Genomic DNA, 27,824 nt, shown 5'->3' with positions numbered 1-27,824 from the left:
GAGTTGTTTTGGAAGGGGTAAGCATTGCATGCTCCAGTTATGGCAGAGAAAAATCAGGGGCCAGTGTATGATCTTTGGCTTCTATTGCATTTAAAGTCTAACATGATTTACCAGCTGGAAACTCCGGCCAGCAACAATCAGGCCCTGCCTTCCCACACAGACGAATGTGGGGTCACTGGGCCATTCGTGATCAGGTGCACCAATATCCCACCCAGGTATACCACTCGCCATGATTTGCAATCAGTCCCTAAATGTCTTATCATCTCATTTGGGATTGAGTTCAAGTAATAAATTGGTTCCAATCATTTTTCCTACAAAAACATAATTTGTACCAATGGGCTCCTAAATCGGCATCAAAACCAGTAAAATGTGGCATTTCTCAATTTTAAACCACTCACCTCACCTTTTTAGCTTAAATATGACAACATTGAGCACCATGGTCCAAGACGAGCACCTCCAGAGACCAATATACTGATGATGCATAACTGTATCGCAAAGTCTCCTACCTTTCAAACGTTGCATCCCCAAAGAACCTCCATGAGAAGCAAATACATTAGATGCCCTATTACTTGCTAAAACTGAACCATAAAAAAACTGAATTATTCCGTTACATTCCAACAACAGGCCGCCCAAAGTCCAAAAATTACTTGACACCTTCTTCTGCTGTGCATTACGAACTGTTGAGTGCCACTTTCAAATCTCTTGAATTTACAATTGACATCAGCCTCAACCTAATTAAGTACCTCAGTAAGGTGGCAAAACCAGCTTGACCTCTTAAAGCAAATTTCAGAACAGATGTCCAGTCGCACCTCAATGGGTTAAAAATACTCCTAGCTCGTGTACCCAAAACCACAACTGGTCACCCTTTATCAAACAGCAGGATTTGTCTCTAGGGCTAAAATGACTACCATATTACCCTTATCTTAAAATCGACTAGACTGCTACTCCTAGAGGCATGCATCAGTTTCAAAGTAGCCTACTTAAGCCACAAGGATCTCCATGTCAGGTTTCCTCTCTGTCTTAAAACCAAATTTCATACCCCAGAAGAGAAAGGATGACCAGAGAGAAAAACAATCTCTTCCTTGAGATTCCTGTTCCTAATTAGGTAGAAGGGATTTAGGCCACTTTGCAAAGAACTTCTTCACTGATATGCAAATTATAGGATTTACTTAAAGACTAAAAGTGGGTTAATAAAGGAAATGTTAGTGGAAAGGATATCTGCGTGCTTGTGTGACTTTCATATTCCAAAGAGTCTAGGCTGATAATACAATTGAACAAAGCTTTATTCCGTATTCTTCTTGATGTGTGACAGGGGACTTTAAATGGTTTTCTGATTTGATGGTGCATCTGTGTGGGAGCAAGTTGAGTTTTCTGGTAGGAGGCATTCTGGGTCAAAGATAGGTTTGTGTGTAATGCAGGCCTAGTGTAACCCAGTTTAAACATGGTTCTGTCTTTAATGCGTAACCATTTTAGAATAATGAGGAAAGGGGTTGCATGGTCGTAATACCTGGCTTCTCTCATGAGGTAGAAAGCGTTTCTTGAATTGCCCATAGTATGGTTTTTTATTTAGTGAATCTGCATTGTGTGATATTCCTGTTATCAAGGTCAAGAAAGTAAGATCGTTTGTAGAGCAAGTTTAAAATCCACACGGGGAAGAAAGGATATTCATTTGTTTTTGCAGGATGTTTGAGTAATGGATTGTTGATGTGTGAAAGACATCTTATTCTGTAGAAATGATACTGTCTAACCACAATTAGAAGGATTCTGACTTAGTCTCAAGAGTTGACTTTTAACCCAGTTGATATGATGTTCACTTCGAAGCTATACTATTTATCTAGGAGCAGTTAAATGCTCCACATAGGTACTCTATAAAAGATGGATCATTTTTGGAAAGTATGGGATATTCAGTGTTTAATGTCAGCCTTAGGTGGATCAGAGATTCACAGACACCTATACTAGTAAGGAAATATGTTGCAAAATAATAGGGGTTTTAGTTACCCCAACATATTTATTTTGAAATAGAAAGTGGCCTTGAGGAAATTCTTGATTTGTATATACATTTACATATATATTTTTATATATTGTTTTTGAAAACATATTTCTTTAGGAGGGCAATGATTTTGGAGAAACATACGATGAGATTGAATTCTTTACGCCCCAAATACTAATATTGAAACTCCAAGTGGAAGAACCCAAAATTGGCTTTGACCCAAATTTCGAAGACTGCTGGAATTTAATCCGCCGCTGTTTCTATGAAGTTTTAAAGAGTGCTGCAGGACTTCCTAAGGTAAGATAATATTTAGATATGACTCAAGTAGTAATTGCAATTAACGTTTTATTATGAATGTTTAGCACGTCAAGCATAATGATGCTGAGAGTAAATCTCCTTTGGTCTTATTTAATAATCCAAAATTGGGTAAATGGAATAAAAACATTTAGAAATTCTATTGCCTGTGAAAGGAAAAATAATTCTGATATTAAAATTGAAGATTCAAAATAAGGAGCTAGATACATTTTGAGATACAATGATGGTACTGAACAACCTGTTGTTGAAATAGGCTCACAGCTAGAACATTATTTACATTTCTTCAAGAATGCAGCAGCAAGAGAATTTCGTTACATAGGGTTGCTAAACCAGTACAATAGAGAGGATAGGCAAACCCTACTTTGGGGCATTTATTAATAATAAAGTAAAACCGAAAGGAAACAAGTTCCTTAATTCTGACATTTCTTGGAAAATGATAAATGGGCTTATGACTCCTGCACTAACAGAAAGGGGATCATTATTGAAATGATTTTTGTCCATCCTGTGGCTTTTCCTAAGCTAACCCTCAAGGCCATGCCAAAAACTGTAAATAGGGAAAAGTTGAGGTTTTAGAATTGACCTCACCAGAAGAAAAACGTAGTGACCTGCGGTCTACTGGACGAGTATTGTGAGTTTTCTAAGCAGATGACCAGAACGAACTGTAGGACCAAAGTTAGAAATTGGGTTCCTGGTTGAGTAGGGTATATGCCCTGGTCAAGCAGCAATCTCAATCCTAGTCATGGTAAGGCACAAGCACACCTTAAATTAACCTCTGCTCACTGTCTGGTAGCTTGGTAGAAACCAAACAGTCTTACATTTAGAGGCAATGTGTAAAGTATTTGTGCAACACTTCAAGTAGTAAATCAGTGAAAACATCTTACAAAAAGATTCCACACCAGGTTTGAACTACACAGCATAATTCTACAAATAAAAAAAGGCCAAAACGACAAACATTCAATAGGTAGAACCGGTGTTATGATTTTTTTAAAGAATAAACTGTAAAACAGCTCTTAAAAGCATAAAGCACCAACCAGGGATATCTGATTGCGCTGGGCCATGTCAAATCCAAAAGTTCAGGCTAACCACGATGAAGTGCGGGTCAGATACAGCCTCAGGTTAGTACAGATGTAGATTTACCATCTCAAGTTTTGTGCCAAGAGTTGCATTCCGGTGGGCAAATCTTTGCGAGGAGCAAGGAGAGCGTCGCTGGCAATGGTGGTGTGGTGCAAAGAGCAGGCCGGGTGTTGTGGAGGGGCAGGCTGGAGCCCCATTGAGGTGATCCATGCCGACACGCGATACTTGCTATGTGGAGATAAACTTGCGGCGACTCACGCTGATTCTTTGTGTGAGCAGCCCGGTTTTGCAGTGAATGCGAAGAGTCTAAAAGCTTGACTTTTAGAGCTCCAGTACCACACCAAGGGCCCAGGGACCTGCAAGGTGCCTCATGGAGGTCAGGAACTCTTTGAAGGGGGGTCCAGGTGCTGTGGGGAGCCTGCTATGTTCCTGAGGCTTAGATCAGGAAGCCAGAAGACTGGCCCTTTAAGTCCCTCTGGAGTCCTGGGTTCAAGTTGGGTTTTAGGTCAAGTTCTTCCTCTCCAGGCAAGATGGCAGCAGGTCAGCACAGCAAGGCAGCAGCTTTTCAGAGTGGCACAATTTCAGCATCACAGTCCTTTTTCCTGGCAGAGTATCCACAGGTGAACTAAAGTGGTGGTGTCAGAGGTTCAGTACTTATACCCAGTTGAGCTTTTAAAGTGGGGCTAGACTTCAAAGACATGCCTTTGAAGTGCACAGAGGTCCTCCCTTCTTGCGGCGTCAGACTCACTACAGGGGGTTATGCCGCCCTTTGTGTGGGGACAGGACACAGCCTATTCAGTTGTAATTGAGGCAGGGTCCAGCTCCTGCCTCCCACGCTGCATGGATGGCCCATCAAGTCACACCTAAGCTCCCAGTATTTGTGTCTGTCTAGGGCGAATCACAAAGTTCAGGTGTCACCCACCCCTGACATGAGATCCAAGACAAGCAGCAGGCACCAAAGGGGTAAAGTAAGAAAATGCCAACGTTCTAAAAATAAATTTTTCAGAATTGTAATTTGAAATACAACTTCACCATAAGTTAGGGTTTTGAATTAGGATTCCAGAGAAACCAGACTTGGAGGTCTTATCTCTTTCCACTTAGAAATTTCACTTACAAATTGGAATAAGCTGATCTCAATGTTATTCTATGGGCGAACTAGGCCGTGCAGTACTGGAAAACAACTTTGAGAGTTTTTCACTACCAGGGTATGAAAGTACATATCCTGCCTTTTAAATACATTGCACCCTGCCATCTGGGCTGTCCAGAGCCTACCTTAGGGTGACTTATATTAATAAAAAGGGAAGGTTTGGGCCTGGAAAACGGTTTATTCTGCCAGGCCAACATGACAGTGTAAACAGCACACACAGGCTCCACAATGACATGCCTGAGGCATGAATAAAGGGCTACTTAAGTGTGTGGCCAATTACTGCTGCAGGCCCCCTAGTAGCATTTCTTTTACAAGCCTTAGGCATATGTAGTGCACTTTAGTAGGGACTTATAAGTAAATTAAGTATGCCAATTGAGTATTAGCCAATGTTACTGTGTTTTAAGGAGAGAGCACAAGCATTTTAGCACTAGTTAGCAGTGGTAAAGTACACAGAGTCCTAAAGCCAACAAAAGCGCGGTCAGAAAAAGTGGAGGAATGCAAAAGGTTTCGGGGTGACGCTACAGAAAGGGACATTTTTCATCAACCAAGATGTGGATGTGGCCCACAATGATTTTAAGGAGGCACGCCGGTGTAACCTAGCAGTATCTCAGAGCTCAGATTTTGTCAAAGTGTATCAATTGGATATTTTTGTGAGGTATGAGTGAGCTGAGCCATGAATTGACTAAAACAACAGAAGTAGAGGCTTATTCACAGCTTGGTGCACCGTTGACTGCCATTGATTTTGATGATGTCATGGTGACGAGGGTGAATATACGAAGGTAGAAATAGGTTCTGCCAACAATGTTCATACTATTATCTAGGAGGGGAGAGAATACTGTGGTAAACTGAAAATGATATTGCTACAGGGTCGAGGATGATAAAATAAGAGTAGCATTGGCAGATGAGGGCATTAGAATGAAGGTAGGAGAAAGCAGATCCTACCAGACAGACTGAGGATCAGTATCTGATAAGGAGATATATAATATTACATTTAGAACATAAGGACTATGTGTTTCTTCAAAAATATACACATGCTATCTGCAAGAGAAATGCTACTTTCTAAAGAGCTCTCCGATGATGCTGACATCATCCTAAATGAGAGATGAATGGGGGGTTAACTGCCTTCTAGCGACACCTCACCACACACTGTTGTCTCCTTGGATAAGAGATGAACCAGAAGGTGGGTGATCCAACATGAGAAAAGGTAGCACAGCCTAAAATACACATGAGTATTATTGGGTCACAAACAACATGTTGAACAGGATGCTTAGGTTATAAACCTTAATCATGATATGCAAATTAACCTGAAATGAAAGAATACAATCACTAATAGATTGATCTGATTCGTGACTGGTGGATTTATAAAGGGAAAAGTAATTTCCAAAGCTGGCACTAGGCCATCACCCTTTATGTCATGCGGTTTGAGTTTGTTAGTTCATTACAGCTACCCTTGCCCTCCGAGTTTCCAAGTAACTCCTCACACAGCACTAGAAGCCAAGATAGATACAAGCTTTTCAGTTTTATAAACTCTGACTCTATCTGCCGTACCCCAGTTCAGGGTTTCTATTGGAACAATGCTAGCCCCCAAAATATTGGGGTGGTGAAAGTGCCTACTAGAGTTCTTCTAAGATGACTTGTGTCATGTGGGGGCTGGTGCACTGCAGGAAAAGTACTGGAACAGTGAGACTGGTTGGGAAATGCAGTGGAACTATTTAACAGTAAAAAAAATAGTGGTGGAACTCAAATCCCGATACTTGTCTTTCACTTCCACCTCTGAGTGATGGAAGTGATGGTCAAGAACTAACCCACCAGTATGCAAACAGAATTCACACATTCATATGAATGATATCTCTTTGACTCCAGCAAGAATCGCTGCAAGAGAATCAGTAGTTCTAGAAGCAAGATCAACGCCTTTACTAGTGACCGGCAGCAGGCCTCTGATTGGACTGAAATCAAGGTAGCGACTTTACAAGCAGTGAAGGCCGAAAGGAGCCCCCTAAAGGGAGCACAAGTATTGAGGCAACGGCAGCAGACCATGAGAGGTTTTACAGTGACATAAAAGTGCATGGTGCCTTTGAAGCATGCAACACTCATTAATACCCACAACCCACCAGCATGAGCGTACAATTAATGCCAGCAACATTCCTCCCCCACCTCCAAAGAGAAAGTACCTCATGGTACAGGCTGTTATGGCACCTACACAGTATCGGATAATGGGAATTCCAGTATAGCCATGGTGGGAATATTTGACGTTACAACGCAAACAATTACAACGCATGCTTTTACAACGTGGTTTTTACATCGCAACTACCATAACATTACATGATTTTACAGCGCATGCCATTACCACGCATTTTTAAACACTACCATTACAACACATTCCATTACAGAGTATACCATTACAACGCATAATACTTTTAGGGCAACAGTAGGGTAAGTGTTGCATAGTGTAGGGGTAAAAATTACTATTCCCACTCCAGTGAGTACAACAGTAGGGTAAGTGTTGGATTGTTTAGGGGTAAACATTGCTATTCCCACTCCAGTGAGTGCAATAGTATGGAAAGTGTTGGATAGCGTAGGTGTAAAAATTACTATTCTTATCTACCCCAAAACCCATACCCATCCAAAATATAAAAAATCACCATTACTTACCTTATAATGCATTTTAATTGCATGCATTGTAATGGTATGCGTTGTAATGGAATGCGTTGTAGCGACATGCGTTGTAATGCCATGCGTTGTAAAGGCATGCGATTTAAAGGCAGTTGCGTTGGAAAAGTTGCGTTGTAAAAGCAGTGTGATTTAAAGACTGCGTTGTAATGGATGTTTCTCCCCTGGTGGTGTCCCAGACTATACAGAATGTTGGCTCCCGTTCAGTGCTGTGTAATGGAGGGAATTCCTCCAAATACAATACAATACTTTGCGTGTGTGAGAATGCCACACCTTTTACTTCCCAATATTTCCTCCATTGGATTGTCAAGACAGTGACTTAATTCCACAGACTAAGATTGCACTGGTCGCAGAGGCCCTCGTGTACAAAACAATTCTATGCTTGCAAAGGTCACAATGGAGCCTTTGCACCCGCAAAATGGCATTTTTAAATGTACAAAACTCAAATTGCGATTTGGTCACTTATTACCAAATCGCAATTTGGGTTTGCGAGTAAATACCAAATTATTATTTGGAAGGGGCGTGTAAAGACTAGGAATGTGTAAAGGGTGTCCCTTCCAAATGCTGATTCCTCAAGTTATGTATTCATATTTTGTGACTGAAATCTGGTACAGGGGTAGTCAATTTAGGAAGTCAGTTTGAAAGTGTAAATGGTTTCTCTTTTTTCAACAATGATCAAGAATGCAATGTGGCAGTTTGAAGAAAGATAGACTTAAAACTCTGGTTAGTATATGGTTAACTTTCTCTTGCGCTGTTGAAATGCCTAGCATTATTATCCATGGTTTTAAACTTTCAAAAATGTTTGGCCAGGCTGATTATACTCAATTTGCTATAGTTTCTCAACTGTTTTCACAGGTAGAGCTTGAACTGTTTCCTGAAATTCAAACGGATGATCCTTGCCTGAGTACAGTCCAGATACAGGAGTCATTGGTGTCAGATTTTGTGACTAAAACAAGAGATATTTTTAATAGTAATATGGTGGGTCCTCAGAAGTAAGTTTGCGTTTTGCGCAGTCGCAATTATCAGTGTAATTTCTCAAATTCCTTACTTTGAAATGTATGTACTAACAAGACTAATTGCATATTCACCCATCTATATTTGATACAAAGAGAGTTGACCTCAAGGCAGTCACCCCTCAAGCCCAGTTACGAACATGAAGCAAAATTCAGATCCCTCCATAAACTCCTGTTTACCAGGGATTGGAATTCTAAATATGCCAAAGTTCTTTGCATGGGATAAATATTGGGCACGATGAATATTGCATCCCCGTAATCCCCCCATTTTCATGAGATTTTTGTGAGATCAAACCTTCTGAAATTTGTCGGACACATATGCCACGTAATTGCAGAGGTAGTGTGGCTCACTGGTTAGAGGCGGCAGACCCGAGAGCAGAGGACGGCCCGGGACCAGGGTTCGATTCCCGGCGTGGCAGGTTTCTGGACCAGGGTCAGCGGACTCGATAATTCTCTCGCCTCGGTGCCCACTCTGATCAGCGATCACACTCGGCAACTCTGGGCATTAGCTTGCCTCATCCTCACTAACAGCCCCACCAGACCGCCGGGGATGCCTGGTCTCACCCTGGATATACCCATTAAGGGACCATCTCTCAGGGAAGCCAGGAAGGGTTTCGCAGCGGTCGAAGCGCCTTGGGACCCTCCGGGTAAGTAGTGCGCTATATAAATGCCTATACATTTACATACATACATATGTGGAATTTGGTTTGGTATTGGCAATGTTTAATACATATACATATTATTAACTAAACATATACAATATTTTTACCATAGGATAGCGAGAGGGTTAAAGGTACTGTAACAACTCCAGTGAGTACAACAGTAGGGAAAACGTTGGATAGCGTAGGGGTTAAAATTACTATTCCAACTCCAGAGAGTGCAACAGTAGAGAAAGCGTTGGATAGCGTAGGGGTAAAAATTACTATTCCAACTCCAGAGAGTGTAACAGTAGGGAAAGTGTTGGATAGCATGGGGGTTAAAATTACTATTCGAACTCCAGTGAGTGCAACAGTAGAGAAAGAGTTGGATAGCGTAGGGGTTTAAATTACTATTCCAACTCCAGTGAGTGCAACAGTAGAGAAAGCGTTGGATAGCGTAGGGGTAAAAATGACTTTTCCAACTCCAGAGAGTGCAACAGTAGGAAAAGCGTAGGATAGCGTAGGGGTAAAAATTACTATTACCACTCCAGAGAGTGCAACAGTAGGGAAAGGGTTGTATAGCGTAAGGGTAAAAATTACTATTCCCACTCCAGTGAGTGCAACAGTAGGGAAAGCGTTAGATAGCGTAAGGGTTTAAATTACTATTCCAACTCCAGTGAGTGTAACAGTAAGGAAAGCGTTGGATAGCGTAGGAGTAAAAATTACTATTACAACTCCAGTAAGTGTAACAGTAGGGTAAGCATTGGATAGCGTAGGGCTAAAATGTACTATTCCAACTGCAAAGAGTGTAACAGTAAGGTAAGCATTGGATAGCGTAGGGGTAGAATTTACTATTCCAACTCCAGAGAGTGTAACAGTAGGGACAGCGTTGGATAGCGTAGGGGTTTAAATTACTATTCCAACTCCAGTGAGTGTAACAGTAGGGTAAGCGTTGGATAGCGTAGGGGTAAAATTTACTATTCCAACTCCAGAGAGTGTAACAGTAGGGAAAACGTTGGGTAGCGTAGGGGTTAAAATTACTATTCCAACTCCAGTGAGTGCAACAGTAGAGAAAGCGTTGGATAGCGTAGGGGTAAAAATTACGATTCCAACTCCAGAGAGTGCAACAGTAGGAAAAGCGTAGGATAGCGTAGGGCTTAAAATTACTATTCCAACTCCAGTGAGTGCAACAGTAAGGAAAGTAAATACTTATTATATACATTTTAAATATCATAAATAGTCAAATCTATTGCAAATTAATGTTAATATTTAAGAATTGTGTACATTATATTACATATTCTATTAAAATGATAAATAGAAATTATTTAATAATATAAATTACCTACTAATACTAATTATTTACCTATTAACAATCAATTAATTTTTTTTTTTTAATATTTTACAAAATAAACTCAATATATTTATTTAAACAATTTAATTACTTACAATTTAATGACTGCAAAATCTATCCCTCTATAAACACACAACCCACTACAGAAATTAAATTAATTAAATTAACATATTTCTTAATTAATCATTTAAATGTATTTACCAATTATATTGTAATGAATTCCCAATTAATAATTAATTAACAATTAATTCGAAATAAATACCAATAAATTAAATTACATATTTAACTCATGATTTTTAAATTACTTCCCACCCTAATCCCCTATAAACCCACATCCCGGCTACAGAAAATAAATGACTAAAAATAAATAATTAATCAATTAATCAATTATATTTAATTAACAATTATATTTTAATTAAATACCAATTATTGATTAATTAACAAATAATTTTAATTAAATACCAATTATTTAAATAACATTTTGAATTAATTATAATTAAATTACTTCCCACCCTTTTCCCCTATAAACCCACAACCCGCTACAGAAAATAAATTAAAAAACAATATTTAACAATTAATCAATTATATTTAATTACCGATTATATTTTAATTAATTACCAATTAATGATTAATTAACAATTAATTTGAAATAATTACCAATTAATTAAATAACATATTTAATTAATTATAATTAAATTACTTCCCACCCTATTCCCCTATAAACCCACAACCCGCTACAGATAATAAATTACAAAAAATTATATATTTATCAATTAATCAATTAAAATTAATTACAATTATATTTAAATTAATTACCAATTAATAATTAATTAACAATTAATTTTAAATAAATAAAAATTAAATAATTAGCATATTTAATTAATTATAATTACATTATTTCCCACCCTATTCCCCTATAAACCCACAACCCGCTACAGATTTATATTACACAAAAATTAAACATTAATATTATCTTAACTTAAATTCGATATTTTTGTTGTCTATATTATGTCTAGTCGATATTATGTCCATTCTATATTTTTGATTCGATATTATTGCTATTCTAGTCGATATTACATTTTTGTAGTCGATATTTTTGTAGTCTATATTATGTCTAGTCGATATTATGTCCAGTCGAAATTAAAAACTCGATATTATGTCTACTTACCGTATAGAAGCCTCTCGCTTACGCGTGTTGCAGCGCCACACTATCAACTTAAGCCCAACGGATTAAGGATTGCAGCCACAAGGCCCAAAAGGGAGGAGCCATTGCTCTCCATTACAGTCTAAGAGTGTGTTTGGCTACCAGTAATGCCAAATAAATGAGCCGCCCTCTGACCTTGTCCCTCTTGGAGCATCCAACTAGGCAAAGTGCACAGACCTCCCAGGTCTCCAGACCCAGACAGTAAGTAGTTGATTGCAGTGTGTCTATTGTAGACTGCCAGTATTGGGTCAGGGATAGATGACTCTACAGCATGTTTTGGAAATCCACTTAGAGAGAGCTGCATCACTGACACATCAATTAGGCATCAGCTGAGCACAAATTTATGAGAGAGCTAGTGGGTCTCCCGGTCTCCACCCCATCAAACCGTTACTCCATGACTTGGGACGCCGTTCAATCAAAGACATTGTCGGCCTCCGACCTTTATTATTTTGGGTTCGCCTTAGAAGGACGCCGGATCTTAGCCACTACGCTGCAGTCCTGGACGAACTTATTGAGTTGAATGGCTTTGGGGTGATTCCTTGGCTGAAAAACTTAAGGGACCTGGTGATTAACTTGGGACTTAAAGAAGAATGGCTATCACAGCAGCCCCCGCCGAAAGACACTGTTAAAAAACTGTATTGGGAGAGGATCCAAGAAAGGGACTCGCTAACCCCAAAGTAGGGCGCTCTAACCGATCAATTTCTGTCACACAAGCCAATGCCGAGGCTGGAGCCATTCCTTGATTTTATTACCTCACCAAGAGACAGATCTTTGTTCCTTAAAATGAGGCATGGCACCTTACCCCTGAATATTTTCACCAGTAGGTGGAAAAACTTTAAACATCATCAAGCGGCATGTCCGGGGTGCCCTAATCCCACTGAAACGCTTGGTCACTTCTTGTTTGCCTGTAGGGCATGCAATGGGTCAAGGAAAAGATGGCTAAGCCTAGTTTGTAGAGAATTGGGGACAAGGCAGTGCTCATTGGCCCTCCGCATTCTGACAACGGACACTACCTCCATGATGATAATTGCCGGGGTTGCAAAATTTCTGGGGAGTGCATGGCAAATACGATCCAAGCTGGTACGATTGAGTATTGGGTAGATGTTAAAATCTGTAAAACTGTTCGAATTAGCACTTTACTAACTAGCACCTTTTTTGCTGTGACATACTCATCTGGGCTCTTGTCGTTTTTTACTAACTATGAATTTTTTGAAAACTCCTTTTTAAACTAAATTTATATCTGAATATTTCTTTAGTAATTTTTATTCTTTTTATGATGTAATTGTATTTTAATTCAATTTATGATGTACTTACTTTTATGATACCTTGCTATTGAATAAAGTATTACAACGGTCAACGGCATCAGCAAATATATGATGAAGCTGACGGGCGTGAGGCAAGCTCCATGTAGAATTGAGAATTGGAGGTTTTTGAAATGTGTGTTGCGAGACAGGTCACAGGGCTAGGTAATGACCTTATTCCATTCAGTATCGTGCAATGCTCTACTAACATCAGCGTCCCAGGTCTCCCGCAGCTTTTGTAGAGATACATGTGTATGGTCTCTCAGGTGTACAGGGTCTGTATTAGATCATGGGTGTCCGGCTTTCCCATTGCTGCAGACCATTGCATGGTACATGCTAAGACTATTTGAATGTAGGTTAGGAACTGCCCTTTGTGTATATTTTATTAGTTTACTAACTCTTCAAAGGGGAGGAAGTGACCTTCTTGGAAGAGATCCCCAATAGTGTGCAAACCCACTTCACTCCAGTGGTGCAGATCTTGCATGGTGAGGAACCCTTTGTCCTTAAGAAATCTTAACAGTGGACCAGCTGGGGCTTTTGTGGCCACGTCTTTGGGTAACTGAAAACTTCGGTGGAGACATCTGCGAGCTATCCTCAATAGTCAGACCACATTCTGTTTATGATTTGGTGTCAGAGTCTATAGACCCGATCAGCTTGCCCATCATCAACCATATCACTTCCCTACCAAACTTAATTCCATGCTTTAGACAGTGGTGCCCTTTCTAAAGTAATTTTCCTTTTTCATTAAGATACCTGAATGTGTACAGAAAGTACAACGATCTTTTGAACGGTAAAGCAGACCAAGATATTACTGCATTTCTGAAAGAAGATCACTCACTCCAGGGCTTCACTAAGGTAATAAGCGGTGCTTTCTGTAAATTGTGGAATGTGCTTTATTCTTTTATGATTTCCTCATGCTAACATACTGTGTCAGAAATGTCTGGATATATTTAGATGTTTATTTCAGATTTGGCTGCAACCTTTTCCCCACCTAGCAACGTGGAGAATGCTGAGTCACTCAAACGTTGTTACTTCTCACATTGCTAGTGAGCTTCACTTATGCTTCAAACTGTGCTTAATTTGTGCATGCGAATGCCGCTGGTGGGCACCAGCCTTTATTTTTGGGTACCATGACTTATTCCTCAGCATCAGTGGTAGACTGCGACAAAGAGAGAGAATGACAGAAAAGGTAGAAAAATGAAGAAAAATAAATATGGGACAACAGTGGCAAAGGGAGAAAGCAGGGATGAAAAATCTGCAAGAGTGAGGTAAAGAGACAGCACACATAGAGTGGTGGAATAAAGAGTCATGGAGTGGGATCAAAACTAAGTAAACTTGGTATTTAGGCATCCCAGCATTCAGTGGAAGTACATGTGCCACAATTCTTTGCAAGACGTCACGGTGGCACTATGTGTCACTGACTAGATAGGAAGTCACATTAGGGTATAATTGCCACCACTGGAGATGCTTGATAAGGAAATACATGAAGCCTCTCCTAGGATGGTGCAAAAAATGAGGGTGCCACAAATTTGAACCTTTTGCCAGGATGAAAATTGACTGATATCTCTCAACATGAAGGGTGCTTTTTTCATATGCCTCTTTTTCAGTTAATGGAGATCTTTTGTGGTATGAAACTGTCACTACTAATTAAAAAGTGTACTTTTTGGCCCACTTTCAAAGCATGAGTATGCCCTTATGTCCTGCCAGTGGCATCTTTGGATTTAACAATGCAAGAGGCAGCTACGATCTTCTAGTACAGGCCTGTTGATGACTACTAGATTTAGGCGCTCCAGGATGGGGGGGAGGGCCTTTAGTGTGGTGGCCGCCCAACTATGGAATGGACTGCCACAGAACACTAGACAGGCCAACACGCTGATGGAATTCTGAAAGAGCCTGAAAACTTGGCTCTTCCCTAGAACTGACCTTTAACACTACCTCTACGGTTGCTTTGGTTGCGTGTAGGATGATTGTTCTACGTCTGAGCGCCAGGATACCCGTAGGGTGACAGTAGTGCTATATAAAAGCTCAATTCAATTCAATTCAATTCAAGAACCCGATCCCTCACCCGACTGCAAAAATGTTTCTTTCACAATCACATTCTCTGCCACCTGCACTTTTTTGGGTATCTTAATATATCGTCCCCTGGGAGCTCAGGGACAACTTTTTAAATTATTACATTAATACCTGAAGCCGCCGCCAACTTGGCCAGCTCCTCCTCTAATCTCACTCTTTTAGGGGATTTTAATTTGCATTTGGACGACTCTTCAAATTCTATAGCCTCTGAACTCGTTCAAAACCTATTAGCTCTTCAGATAAATCAAAAAGACATCAGCCCTTCCCATAGCAAAGGTCACCTACTAGACCCTATCTTCACTATCAACATTGAGCTTCTAGTAGGCCATCCTATTCCTCTGCCTTGGTCAGATCATTTCCTGATCCCCCTATCCTGGGACACTTTGAGACAACCTTCTTCTTTTAGAAGCTTTAGTAGCTGGGAACATGCCTGGTGTAAACTACCTTTGGAACTTTGGATCTCAGTTCTTAAAGTTACAAGGCCCACTTTAGACTCTAATCTTACATCTTCTAACGAAAAATGTAATCAGTGGATAGAGTCCTCTTTGGACCAAGTTATCCCGAAGAAACTTAGCCATAAAAGAATTAGAGAAAATACATCTCCATGGTATTCACCCAAATGTCGCGAATATAAACAAACCTGTAAAAGATTGGAAAGAAAATGGAGAATGGATTACAATGAGCAAATTAAACAGAAATATAGCGACTCCATAAAACTTTACCATACCAAAGTTAAAATAGCACAAGCACATTAATATGAGGAAAAAAATCAAACCAGCATCTAACTCTCCTCAGGAAATCTTCTGTATTGCGAAGAACCTTTTTAAGCCTTTCCCTCCAGATACTCCTCTGGACGCTACTCCTGCTTGCTGCAATGAACTTGCGGAATTCTTTTACCTTTTCTCACTCTTCCTGCTCCGGTAATCATCTTTCCAGGGACATTGCCCCCTCTTACTGAGCGCCTGCTGGAAGAAATTCCTACATTGAATATGGAAACTCTACTAAAAAAGATTCTCAAATAAAATCTGGTTCTCCTCTTGACCCAGCATCTCCTCACTTCCTGAGTCAGGCTATCTATCTCCACTGGCCAAGTGCCGCTACCTTGAAAACGTGCTATGGTGAAGGCACTGCTAAAGAAGCCTAATATAAACCCTAATATTTTGGGAAATTATCGTCCCATTTCCCTTCTCCCTGAGACAAGCAAGATTCTAGAGAAATATTTTAATATGGTTCTCTCATTGTTTGTAGAATCCCACAACTTATTGCATCCTACTGTTAGAAATCGGGGCTCTAGTTGACAAGGGTTTGCACCTTTGTCCAAGTAGGGACCCTTCTTCCTAGTCAGGATAAGTGAGTTACACTCCTAAAATAACCCTTGTTCAACCCCTTGGTAGCTTGTCACGAGCAGGCCGGCTTATCTTAGAGGCAGTGTGTAAAGCATTTGCACATAACCAACAGTAATACAGAGTAAGCACTACAAAAGCATACCACACCAGTTTAGAAAAATATCCAATATTTTATATACTTGAGACAAGACCAAGTATGATAAAAATCCACAATACAGTACTTAGAAATCTTCCGTTATCAAAATAACCTTGAAAAACAGTTCCTTGAAGTCGATAGCTCCCTCTGGGGCTATCACTGCATCGTGAACAAACAAATCCAAACAGTTCTGGTTGACTGCGGCGTCATGGGCCAGCTACTGTGTTGGGAAGACTCTCAAAACAGTACCTTTAAAAATGCAGGGCATTGGCAGCCTCTTGTTGAGCTTCTGGGGGTGCGTTGTCTGCAGGCTTTGGTTCCGAAGGTCGGTGCAGGAGTCGTTGGGCCCTTGAAGTCACATGCGTTGCAGATCGAACTCCTCGCGGTTGAAGTCAGGAGCGCTGGCGGGCATTGGGTGCTGCGGTGCGAAGTGCAGCAGTGCGGCGTGCGATGCCCTCAGGTCGTGGTGCTAGCAGCAGCTCGATGGCGGCATCAGATGGCGTCGTTGGTGACAGCAGGGTTACGGTGCGAAGTGATGCGGTGCTCGACACGGTGCTGGCAGATCACGGTGCAAGCAGCATCATCGTCGTTGCTGAAGGGCTGTCGGTGGCTGACAAACTGGAGTCAATGGCGCCGGCGTCAGTAGGCCAAGGGTGCGGTGCGGGATGAGGGCAGTGCGTTGTGTAACTTTATGAGCAGTGCACTGAAACCACGGTGCAAGCAGCGGCGTCGATTTTGGCATTGAGCGACGTCGTCAGGTCTACCAAGGCAGCATTGTGAAGCGAGGCGGTGCGGAGTGAGGTGCCCACAGCTCGAGGTGCAAGCAGTGGCTCAGTGGCAGCATAAGCAGGTGTCACCGGTGAGACCAGGGTTGTGATGCTGCGTTGCAGCGGTGCCCTCTGCAGTGCCTTTAGGATACGGAGTCAGCAGCGACGTCCTAGATGGCGGCAGGTTGCTTTTTCTTCTGTTGCAGCACAAAACACACAGTCCCCAGTGCTGAGGGAAGAAGAACTTGAAGTCTTTGCAGTTCCTGAGACTTCTTGAACAGGGTCCAAACTCTACCGCAAGCCCTTGGAGATACTCAAAGAGAGAAGTTGTAGAAAGTTCAGCCCAGTCCTTTCAGTGCCCAAAACTGAAGCAGCCACTGCAGGCTAACACAGCAAAGCACTCAGCAAAGTGGTAGTTCTTCCTGACAGCTTCTCCAGCTTTTCTTTTTGGCTGTCTTCTTGGTCCAAAAGAGTTCTAAAGTTTAGGGGTTTGTGCCCCACTTTTTATAGCCCCAAATCCTTTGTCCTCTCAGGCAGAGAGTGTCTGTGCTTAGTCCAAACCTGTTTGGTCCTCTCTGGCCCAGCTTCCCAGCAGGAGGCAGCAACAGCATTGTCCAAGGCAGGCAGGGTCTATTCAGATGCAAAGGAAAACTCCTCCCAGCACTCTTAAATGCAGACCTGGCCTATTCAGGTGCTAGTGGCAACTCATCCCACTACTCTGAATGCAGCCCAATTCTATGCAGCCCATCTGTGACCCATCTAGACTCTCTGGAGCCACTGCTCCTCCCCGGCCCCTATCACCACAAAGCCAGATAGTCAATACACATTCTAGCAGAGGCACACAGGATTGCTAAGCAGGAAAATACTGACTTTCTAAAAGTGGAATTTTCAAACACAGAATGTAAAAATCACTTTTACCAAAAGATGCATCTTTGGATTCTGAGATTAGGCATACTAAACTTTATTTTTCTATCTGGTCCCAATGGGAAGATATATTTATAAGATGTTATAAATTAACTCCCGTGCTTTCCTATGGGACAGATAGCATTTCCATAGTGAAAAACTAAATGCACTGTAATTCACTTCCAGGACATATCAAACACACACCAGTACATGTCCTACCTTTAAAATACACTGCACCCTGCCCACAGGGGTAACTTGGGCCGACCTTAGGGGTGACTGATATGAAAGAAAAGGGATAGTTATGACCTGGCAAGTGGGTGCATTTGCCAAGTCTACATGACAGTTTTAAACTGCAAGTAGACTCTGCAGTGGCAGGTCTGAGTTACCTTTTCAGGGCTACTCATGTGGGTGGCACAATCAGTGCTGCAGGCACACTAATAGCATTTAGTGTACAGGCCCTGGCACACTCAGTGCACTTTACTAGGGGCTGACTAGTAAATCAAATATGCCAATCATGGAAACACCAATTAATAATACAAATTTCACAGAGAGCATATGCACTTTAGCACTGAATAGCAGTGGTAAAGTGCCCATAGTCCAAAACCCAACAACAGCAGGTCAGGAAAAAATAGGAGGAAGAAGCCAAGAGTTTGCGGATAACCCTGCAAAAAGGGTCATTTCCAACACCCACCCAAACTGGATTCTGACCCCAACATCGTACAGAAACTGCTCCTCCTGCTGTGGTCGAAGAGTCTAAGAAAGTTCTTAACCAAGAAAGTACAGCAGCAATTATCCTTCCCGATCCTAGTTCCGCATCAATACTGTTAACTATGACATCCATATTAACAGACTTAGAAATGTCGGAGTCTCAGGTGGGGTTATCACCTGACTGCAGTCCTTCTTGAAGGCTGAACTTCCCAGGTCTTTGAAGGAGGTAATACACCCAAGAGCATCTCACTTGGCTGCAGAGTGCCTCAGGGCTCATATCTGAGCCCTACATTATTTAATGTATATATGAGACCCCTTGCAGAGATTGTTATTCCATATGGTATTGACTTAGTCACGTATGCCAATGATACTCAACTAGTTGTTGCTCTGAATCACTCCAAGAATTCTCCATCCTGTTTGGCTTCCTGCTTAAAGAAAGTGGCTTATTGGATGGAATCCTCCTGCCTTAAACTCAATAGAGAGAAGACGGAGCTCATGCTCCTGGGCAACCCTTCCATCTCTGACCATGGATTACTATGGCCAAATTATCTGGGCCCTGGCCCTGTCCCTAAAACAAAGATAAAAAGCCTAGTTATGTGGCTGGATGAGTCCCTCAAATCTGGCCACCATGTGGTGATACTGGCAGCTACTTGCTATCGCATTCCCAGGATGCTCCGCAAAATTTTTCCTCTCCTTCCCACCCTGGCAAGGAGACTCATGGTCCAGGCCTTAATTCTCTCCCACCTGGACTACGGAAATGCTCTTTACTTGGGGGCCCCTTTGTCAACCACAAAGTAACTTGAAGTCCTCCAGAACTGCGCAGCTCAAATGCTGCTTAAAATCCCTAATAGTCAATCTGCCAAGCCTGCATTGAATACCTTACATTGGTTGCCAATCATGGAGATAATTAAAATCAAATCTCTGTGCATAGCCCACAAGTCTTTTTTGGGGAATGAGCCTTCAATCAACCATCCTCCCATCTTCTCTTATTGTCCTAATTGATGCCTACGATCGACTACCAACCGCTGCCTAGTTTAAGTCCCTAGAATAAAAAGGGTAAGATTTGGAGGCTGCTCGTTTTCTTATAATGTTGCTAAATTGTGGAATACTCTTCCTCTTCATCTTCGCTCAGTTACCAATCTTTTTCTTTCCGGGAGCTCCTCAAGACTTGGCTTTTCATAACCCTACCCATAAACCATCTAGCCTGCCAGTCTGTTGCTGTAGTTAGCGCTGGGATGCCTTCAGGTAGCTATGCGCTCTATAAATATTTGTAATAATAATAAGTACATGAACAACAAACAATAACTTTTGAAAGATGCCTGTCTGGAATGGATATTAGCTGTACTTCACAAATTAAAGCCTCCTTGATGGGTTAGAAACCACTCGTAGAAGCTCTAGCTGTGACCTTTCTATGATCTCAGAGAAAATACAGTGCCGCATAAATGTCTTGAAGCGCAGATCAACTAGAATTGTCTAAGTGGTGATTCTGCCTCAAATACAAGGGGCAAATGGATTCAGATGTACATATAATACCACAACCATTCATTATAAGAAATCAAGTGATGTAGGATTTGTGAGCTGGTGCAAGGAAATATTGTCATAGTTCTAGGCAGTGCCACAAGCCTCATGCAACCAAATTCTAGCAGTGGAGAATGAAATATAAGAGCATTCTTGCAGCCAATGACAAATAATGTTGATGGAGTGAAGCCTGATAAATACACAAGCCCAATATATGCCTTAGCAATTGTAGTTGAATTTGGTTCTGGCCCAATTGATGGCTGCTCCATTAAAGTAGCCACATAGCTGTGATCTGAAGTATTTGACAATAAGATCTTGTTGGGTAAGCAATTACTTCACTTAGGAGGATTAGTAATTTGCAGATCTGCTGAATTTAACTGTGTGTTTCTAAAAAGCTTCCTTAACTCAATGGTAAAACCATTTTTTCTTACTGAAAGTTGTGAATAATTTTCATTGAAACTGATGTTTTATTTTTACTTTCCATTACTGCATCCCTCTAAAGCTGAGTGAGGCCGCATAGGCTCCTCCAAACAAAGGTCTTAGAAGGATGATTTACATTATGGTGGAGAGCCTTTTGTTTCGCAGTGAGGATGGAGTAAATTGCTGTGGGAGGGACTGCCCGCCAAAATTCTAAATGACCTAATTGACCACCAAGCTGACAGTAATTTATAAAGCATTAGTGGGAACCGCGTCACATTGGTTCTATTCAATACATATTGCTGTTTGGTGCAGGGTTCTGTCAGCATGATACACAAACCACCAAACAGTTTGTATTGTTTATTTTGAAATGAAAATCACAAAACTTTTTTTTTTTTTAAATAAAAGAAATAATACTTCCTTTGCTCTGGGAGTTGCCTCCCGTGTTGAAGGGAACATTATCCCTCGCTGCCTGAGTTTGCCGAACGTTACAGACAGTAAAAGAAAATGGCTACATGTCTGCCCATCCTGATTGGGTGGGTGGACATGTAGCCATTCCTCTGACAGCCCTTACTCTGTTGGGCCATTGGAGAGGTTTGGCTATGTGTGATGGAGTTGTCACCACTGTAGTCAAACCTAAGGTCTACCCGCAATTAAATAAGGGGGGCAGACAATTATGTTGGCAGCATGTATGCTCCGTTGTGATGGACACACACACCTCCAACATATAAAACATATAAATTGAGCTCTTTTTTATTACATTTTGGTGCAGGTGAGTACCAAAGGGTCATAAAACTATTTCTACTTTATAAAGGAGTTGTTTCAGATAACGCTACAAGTTAGTGGACAAATATCCTCCTAAACTTATTGCTATGTATGTCACCAGGTGGAGAACTACTATTACAGCAGTTTGGTGAGGGGTGCTGTGCTAGAGATGATTCTGAAGCAGTTATACATAAAAGATCGTTTATTCTTCCAAGTTGTAGTAACAACGCTGATTCAGACCACATCCGCTCCGGCGCCTCCAGCTCATTCAGAACCCGGCTGCCCGCCTGATATACCAGCTCCCTAAGTATCATCGTGTCACTCCTCTTCTCAAATACCTCCACTGGCTCCTCATCCCTCAACGTTCCCTTTTCAAATTGGGCTGCCTCACCTTTATGGCTCTTGCAGGCACCGGCCCAGGGTTTGTCATCTCAAAAATTCGGCCCTATCTCCCTACAAGAAACCTTCGCTCCTCGACCCAAGTCCTCTTGGTAGTCCCTCGTTGTAAGAGGAAAAAACACGGTGGCCTCCGGTTCTCTACCCTTGCCCCCTCCTTCTGGAATTCCCTCCCTCGCTCTATCCAGTCCATAACTAACTATATGGACTTCCGGAAAGCTCTGTAAACTTACCTCTTTTCTTTAGCTTTCCCCTCGCAATAACTATACTGGTTCCCTTTTTCACCTTCTCCTTTCTGCGTAAATCTGATTATAGCGCCATGAAACCGCCTGGTGTTAGCGCGCTCTATAAATGTTTTTAACTTCAACTTCAACTTCAAGGGTACATTATAATTTCAACATTTAGAAAGTTAAATCAAATGTAGACATTCTATTGAATGATAACACTGTAGAATGTAACCATCTCCAGCAAATTCCAACTGCAGCTTTGTACAGCTTCAACTTAGTCTTCTGTGCATTCATTTCTAAAACATTATGGGCTCGAAGAGTCCTGGACTTTTTGCTCCCTTAGGGGAAATTGTCAAACAACTCCCAATTACACCTTCCCGTTCGTGGTATATATACACACGCGTGCATGCACAAACACACACTGTCTCTCTCTCTGCTCTCCTCTTTGCTCTCTCCTCTGTCCTTCCTCTCTCTCCTCTCTCTTCTCTCTCAATCTCAGTCTCTCTATCAGAGCAAATCAGGGAGGTACTTTGTTAGTGTGAAAATGAGGGCCATTATGAATGACACCTTTTGCAAGGTGAATGCAAACTTCATAGATAAAAGGAGGCAAGATGGCGCCCGCGCGAGTGGACGCGTAGGCTGACCTCTCCAGCCAGCCTGCAGGGAGCTATTGAGAGAACGGAGAAAGCGGAGAGGACGGGAAAGATCTTGCACGCTAAAAACTTGTTAATATTTACTCGGAGGAAACAGTAACCACTTTTTCGGCGGGTGTGCGGAAAAAAGTGTTTCGAAGAGAGAAAGAACACAGCTTTTCTGCTGTTATTGTATGTGCCGGTAGTGCATGGAACGAGGTCTGCACAAATGATGTTTGGCGCTCTTGTCGGAGCTTACACCATTTCGGCACGTCTCAGGAGCTGGTTTTCACAGGCGGCTAACACAGCTGTGGCTGGTTTGCAGAGCCTGAGGAACGCCGTGAGGAACGTTGTGAGAGGAGTTCGAGCTCCCAACAGAAAGCATTACGCTCGGAGAATGGCTCCCAAAGGGGTGCGAGGGAGACGGGCTCAGGAGACCCCCGGTGGCAGCGGCGAGGTGGAGGAAGCGAACAAATCCGCTAAAGCAACGAGCCTTGCTGAAAAGAAAAATGAAGCGGGTAAGACTAAGGTTGCTACAATGCCTGCTATATTTAACGCGGCAGAAGAGAAACGAAAAGTGAAAATTGGTGTAAATATAACAAGCGCGCAGCCTGATACACATTTGAAAGTAATTGCTGCTGTTAATGTGGGAGAAAACACAGCACCTGAAAATACAGAAAATACTGAAAGCACTGAAATTGATGAAAATTCGATAACCGTGAAAGGGGTTACCGGCAAATTTGATGACGTATTGGATAATGAAAATGAAAATGCAATAGAGTCTATGACTGCCACGATTCAGGAAGATGGAGCCGAAGGGGGAAACAGTGAAAAAATACGAATAGGGTCACAAAGTCAACCACCTGACTTAATGTTAACACAAGCCTTGCCTGAAGGACGCTCTGCAGTAGAAGGCGAATTTGGTGATTTTTACTCAGTGTCTGAAGGCTCAATTTAATCTAGTGAGGACTTAACAGCACAGTACTCAAAGCAAATGAGTTTGGTAGATGAGAGTGATGGTGAAACTGAGGACTCTGTTGATTTGGGAGAAGTAAGCCCCGCTACTATACGTGAGAGAGGTCAATCATTGGATGAGAGGAGGGAAGATAGTGAAGTATTATTAGTAACAAACAGTGGCAGTAATATACCAACTGGAGAGAATGACATTACTTTACATACTATCTACCAAACTATCCTCTCACATATGGATAAAACGGAGCAGGAGAGCCTGAGGATACAAAATTCTTGTCGTAGGCTTCAGAATTCAATAAGGCGGTTGGCGAAGTCTCAAACTGATTTCGGGGAGAGAGTTGTGGAAATTGAAACACGAGTTTCCAATATTGAGGATCAGCTGGAACAACAGAAAACCACCACAGAACTGTTGAGTGCCAATAAAGAGGATGTTCAGTGGAAGTTAGCTGATTTCGAAAATCGTGCTCGTCGCAATAATCTGAGAATTATGCAGATTCCAGAGGGAAAAGAGGGACAAGATCCGCAAAGATTTATTGTGCAGCTATTTCAACAGGCCTTCCCGGAGATCACCAAATGGGATTGGGACAGAGAAATAGAGCGGGCACATAGATTCCCATTCAATATTCGGTTACAGGTTGGGGAGGCTGAGACTAGGCCTCGGCCCATTTTGGTAGCTTTCAATAGCTTTTTAGCTAGGGAGGATGTATATATGAATACACGCCCCAACAAGAAAAGAAAGGGTGAGGGCTTTGAGTTTTTTGCAACACCTGACTTCTCCAAATACACCATGGAAAATAGATGGCAGTTACGTCAGTTAGTCACAGAGTTCCAGAATAAAGGTGCGCAAGCTTATATAATGAACCCGGCTAAACTCAGAGTCATTTATAAGGAAAATTCTTGTTACTTTACGAATGTAAAAGCTGCAAAAGAATATTTACAGGCCTTATAAGGAACAGAGTCGAATGGGTGGATGCAGCATGGTATTATAATTCAAAGTTGTCTAGGGGTATTCTGGGTTTAATAAAGGTTGTTTTCTCATGTTTTCTCATGTGTATCAGTAAACAGATGATTATTTGTAGAATGGTATCCCTGTGGGGGTAGGCTGGAGGTGTGGGAGGCTCCACATCCAAGGACTATCAGTCCTAAAGCCTCGGTAAAAGGGTGGTGCAGTAGGGGGGAGGGCAGAGGGGCACCCAGGGTACCTGAGTGGTGAAGGGGACGGGAACATGGTGGGAGTAAAAGGGGTAAAAGGGGTAAAAAAAACCATTGAGGGACAAGACACAGATCAAGGAGGAACATTTTTGTGCTAAGATTATGATTATAAGTTTATATTTGGTTATTAGAAAGATTTGCACCCTAGGATGTTGGGTCATGATCAATATATTTTTGTATGGCGTATAATATTAAAATTTGTTCTCTAAATGTGTCCGGCCTTAATAATGTGAAAAAAAGATACAAGGTAGCTTCTGAGCTTCGGTATATTCAATCAGACATTGTATGTCTCCAAGAGACACATCTTCCATGGGGCAATCGCTCAGTCGCAGAAGACCTGGGATATTCATTACTTTGTGCATCACAACAGACCACAATGATTAGGGGAGTTATGATTTTAGCAAAACCACGAGTGTGCACATTAATTCGTAGTTTAACGGACAAATGGGGCAGATGGGCTATAGCCGAGATAAAAATTAAATCTGTTCATTTAACGCTGTGCTCAATTTATGGGTCAAATCTAGACGAACCAGAAACTTTAATAGATTTAAATATGGAATTAGCAAGTTGGATAAAACCGGTGATAATATGTGGTGATATGAATATTAATTTAAAAAATACAGAACTCACTAGTGGACCTGAGAAATATGTTGGCTGTAAACCAAAGGTGTTTAGGGCTTTATAGAATTTGGTAAATGATCACGGTTTGGTAGATGTATGGAGTAATCTGAAAGCTGCGTTACCTGGCTATACATACTATTCGTACCCACATTAAAAAATGGCTCGCTTAGATTACTTTTTTTCTCCTCCATCGTTGTTGGCGCAAGCACATGTTGAAATATTTCCTAAAGTAACTTCAGATCATGCGCCCCTTGTTTTAACTATACCGGACTGCACAAGAGTTTCAGAAGCAAGAATGTTCACTTTTGATAGGAAATTATGTCTTGATGAAGAGTTTAAATTGAAAATGTCAAAGTGGATAACCACATTTTTTAATATTAATGTGGGCACGGCTAATATTGATATAGTCTGGGAAACATTCAAAGCGTGCTTTAGGGGGGAAGTGGTGAATTACTGTAATTATAGACAGAAGAAAATAAGGGGGGAAATGCAAGATTTATACACTGCATTAAAAACTGTGGAGGAGAATTTACTAAAGGAAATTCAAAAAACGGGCAATCAATGGAACATAGCAGACGCGGAGGAGAAGGTAGCCAGATGTCAAGGCAAGATAACGGGGGTATGGAGCCAAGATAATGCAAGAAAGTACTTGGTACATAAACGACATATACATGAGTACGGCGAGGCGATAGGGAGGTCACTAGCCTTAAAATTAAAAATGCAATGAACCTCTAGATCTATAACTACAATGCAAGATCAACAGGGTAAATTACAACAGGACCCAGATAAGATTCTTGATATATTTCATCTATATTATACGGAATTGTATACGGGTCACAAAATAGATAGCAATGATAGATTCGATCTAGGGGAGTTTGTACAGCTGTCGGATACGGAAAAGGAATAGCTGGATAGTCCAATTACTTTGGAAGAATTAGAACTTGCTGTGAAAAGCTTAGCAAATGGTAAGGCAGCCGGACCCGATTACATTCCAGGGGAGGTGTATAAACTATTTTTTGATCAATTAAAATATATCATGCTTGATACTGTGAGAGCTGCACAACAGGGTAAAGCCCCAAAGTCCTGGGATGAGGCGATGATTGTTGTGTTCAATAAAAAGGGCAAACCCCCTGAAATTCCGGGATCTTATAGACCAATTTCTTTACTCAATTGCGATAGCAAAGTATATCAAAGATATTGGCTAACCGAATTTCAAAAGTTATCACTCCCATAGTTTCTCTAGTCCAACACGGATTCATTCCTAACCGAGGTGCTGTGATGCACATAAATAAAGGTATTACTCTGCTGGATATAGCTCAGGCCGAAAAGCGTGCTCTAGCTTTAATATTACTCGACGCTGAGAAAGCTTTTGACCGTGTAGAATGGCAATATTTATGGGAGGTTATGCGGCGGTCAGGGTTTGGTGATTCTTTTTTTACTGCAATACAGGTACTATACATTGCTCCAAATGCAAGAATTGCTGCTATGGGACGGAAATCTAATATTATTAAAATTACTAGAGGGACAAGACAGGGTGTCCCTGTTCGCCACTTTTGTTTGCCTTATTTATTAATCCCTTTTTGAAGAGATTATCTAACAATCCCTCAATTAAGCCATTTGCTGCGCAAAACATAGAGCACATGGTATTCGCGTATGCGGATGATGTGGCGGTTGTGACGACTAAACCAGCAGAGGCATTATTAGAGAATGAGCAACTGGCCTCAGCATTTGGAGCTAAATCCGGCTACAAACTAAACTCTGGGAAGACCCAAGTTCTATGCACTGAGAATCTGCGATTTTGCGATGCGAGAGTGGTTTAGGAAGTTACATATCTTGGTATCATAATTAAAACATCTATGAAAGACATTGTAGAGGCCAACTGGAGTAATACGTTTCGACATATTCAGCAGTCATTAGACATGTGGGGGCGATTGCAACTATCAATTATAGGAAGAGGAAATGTAATCAAGATGAGTATTCTGTCAAAAGTTCTTTATATGTTTAGAGCTATACCTATGGAGATTCCATCCCAATATATTAACAGCTACAATCAGCATGCACTAAATTTATATGGTCTCCAGGGAAACCTCGGAGGGCAATGAAATGGATCACTCTCCCGGTTGAGAGAGGGGGTCGGGCAATCCCTGACTTTTTGCTATATTACTATGTATGCGTTTTGTAAAGATTGCGTTTGTTGCTCACGGGGGAACCAGTAGAGGATATGGCTGAAGCACCCTCTATATTTTACTTAATGTTGGGAATACACACCAGACGTAGCCCGTTTAAAGAGTTGGAGGGTAATTACTACAAGAGAACTCGGTATAAGGTACTGGAAGCAGCCTTTAAGGTATGGAGAAGGATAACTAAAATGATTAATATCGGGAAAGTATCGTATTACACGCCTTTTAATGCAGATAAAATATTACCT

The 27,824-nt window shown here is 41.4% G+C and overlaps 1 protein-coding gene across 1 annotated transcript in view; it reads left to right on the top strand.

Annotated features, from left to right (window-relative positions):
* DNAH3 (dynein axonemal heavy chain 3) overlaps positions 1-27,824 on the top strand; it is a 614,138-nt gene that overhangs the window by 176,693 nt on the left and 409,621 nt on the right. The window contains exons 10-12 of the mRNA XM_086940811.1: positions 2,108-2,287; positions 8,052-8,188; positions 13,453-13,558. Of these exons, the coding sequence (XP_086796937.1) occupies positions 2,108-2,287; positions 8,052-8,188; positions 13,453-13,558 (423 nt within the window). The remainder of the gene's footprint in view (positions 1-2,107; positions 2,288-8,051; positions 8,189-13,452; positions 13,559-27,824) is intronic.

Source organism: Lissotriton vulgaris, chromosome 10 (genome assembly GCF_964263255.1).
Source record: "Lissotriton vulgaris chromosome 10, aLisVul1.2, whole genome shotgun sequence".
Taxonomy (NCBI): Eukaryota; Metazoa; Chordata; class Amphibia; order Caudata; family Salamandridae; genus Lissotriton; species Lissotriton vulgaris.
This window is presented reverse-complemented; position numbering and strand designations above follow the sequence as displayed.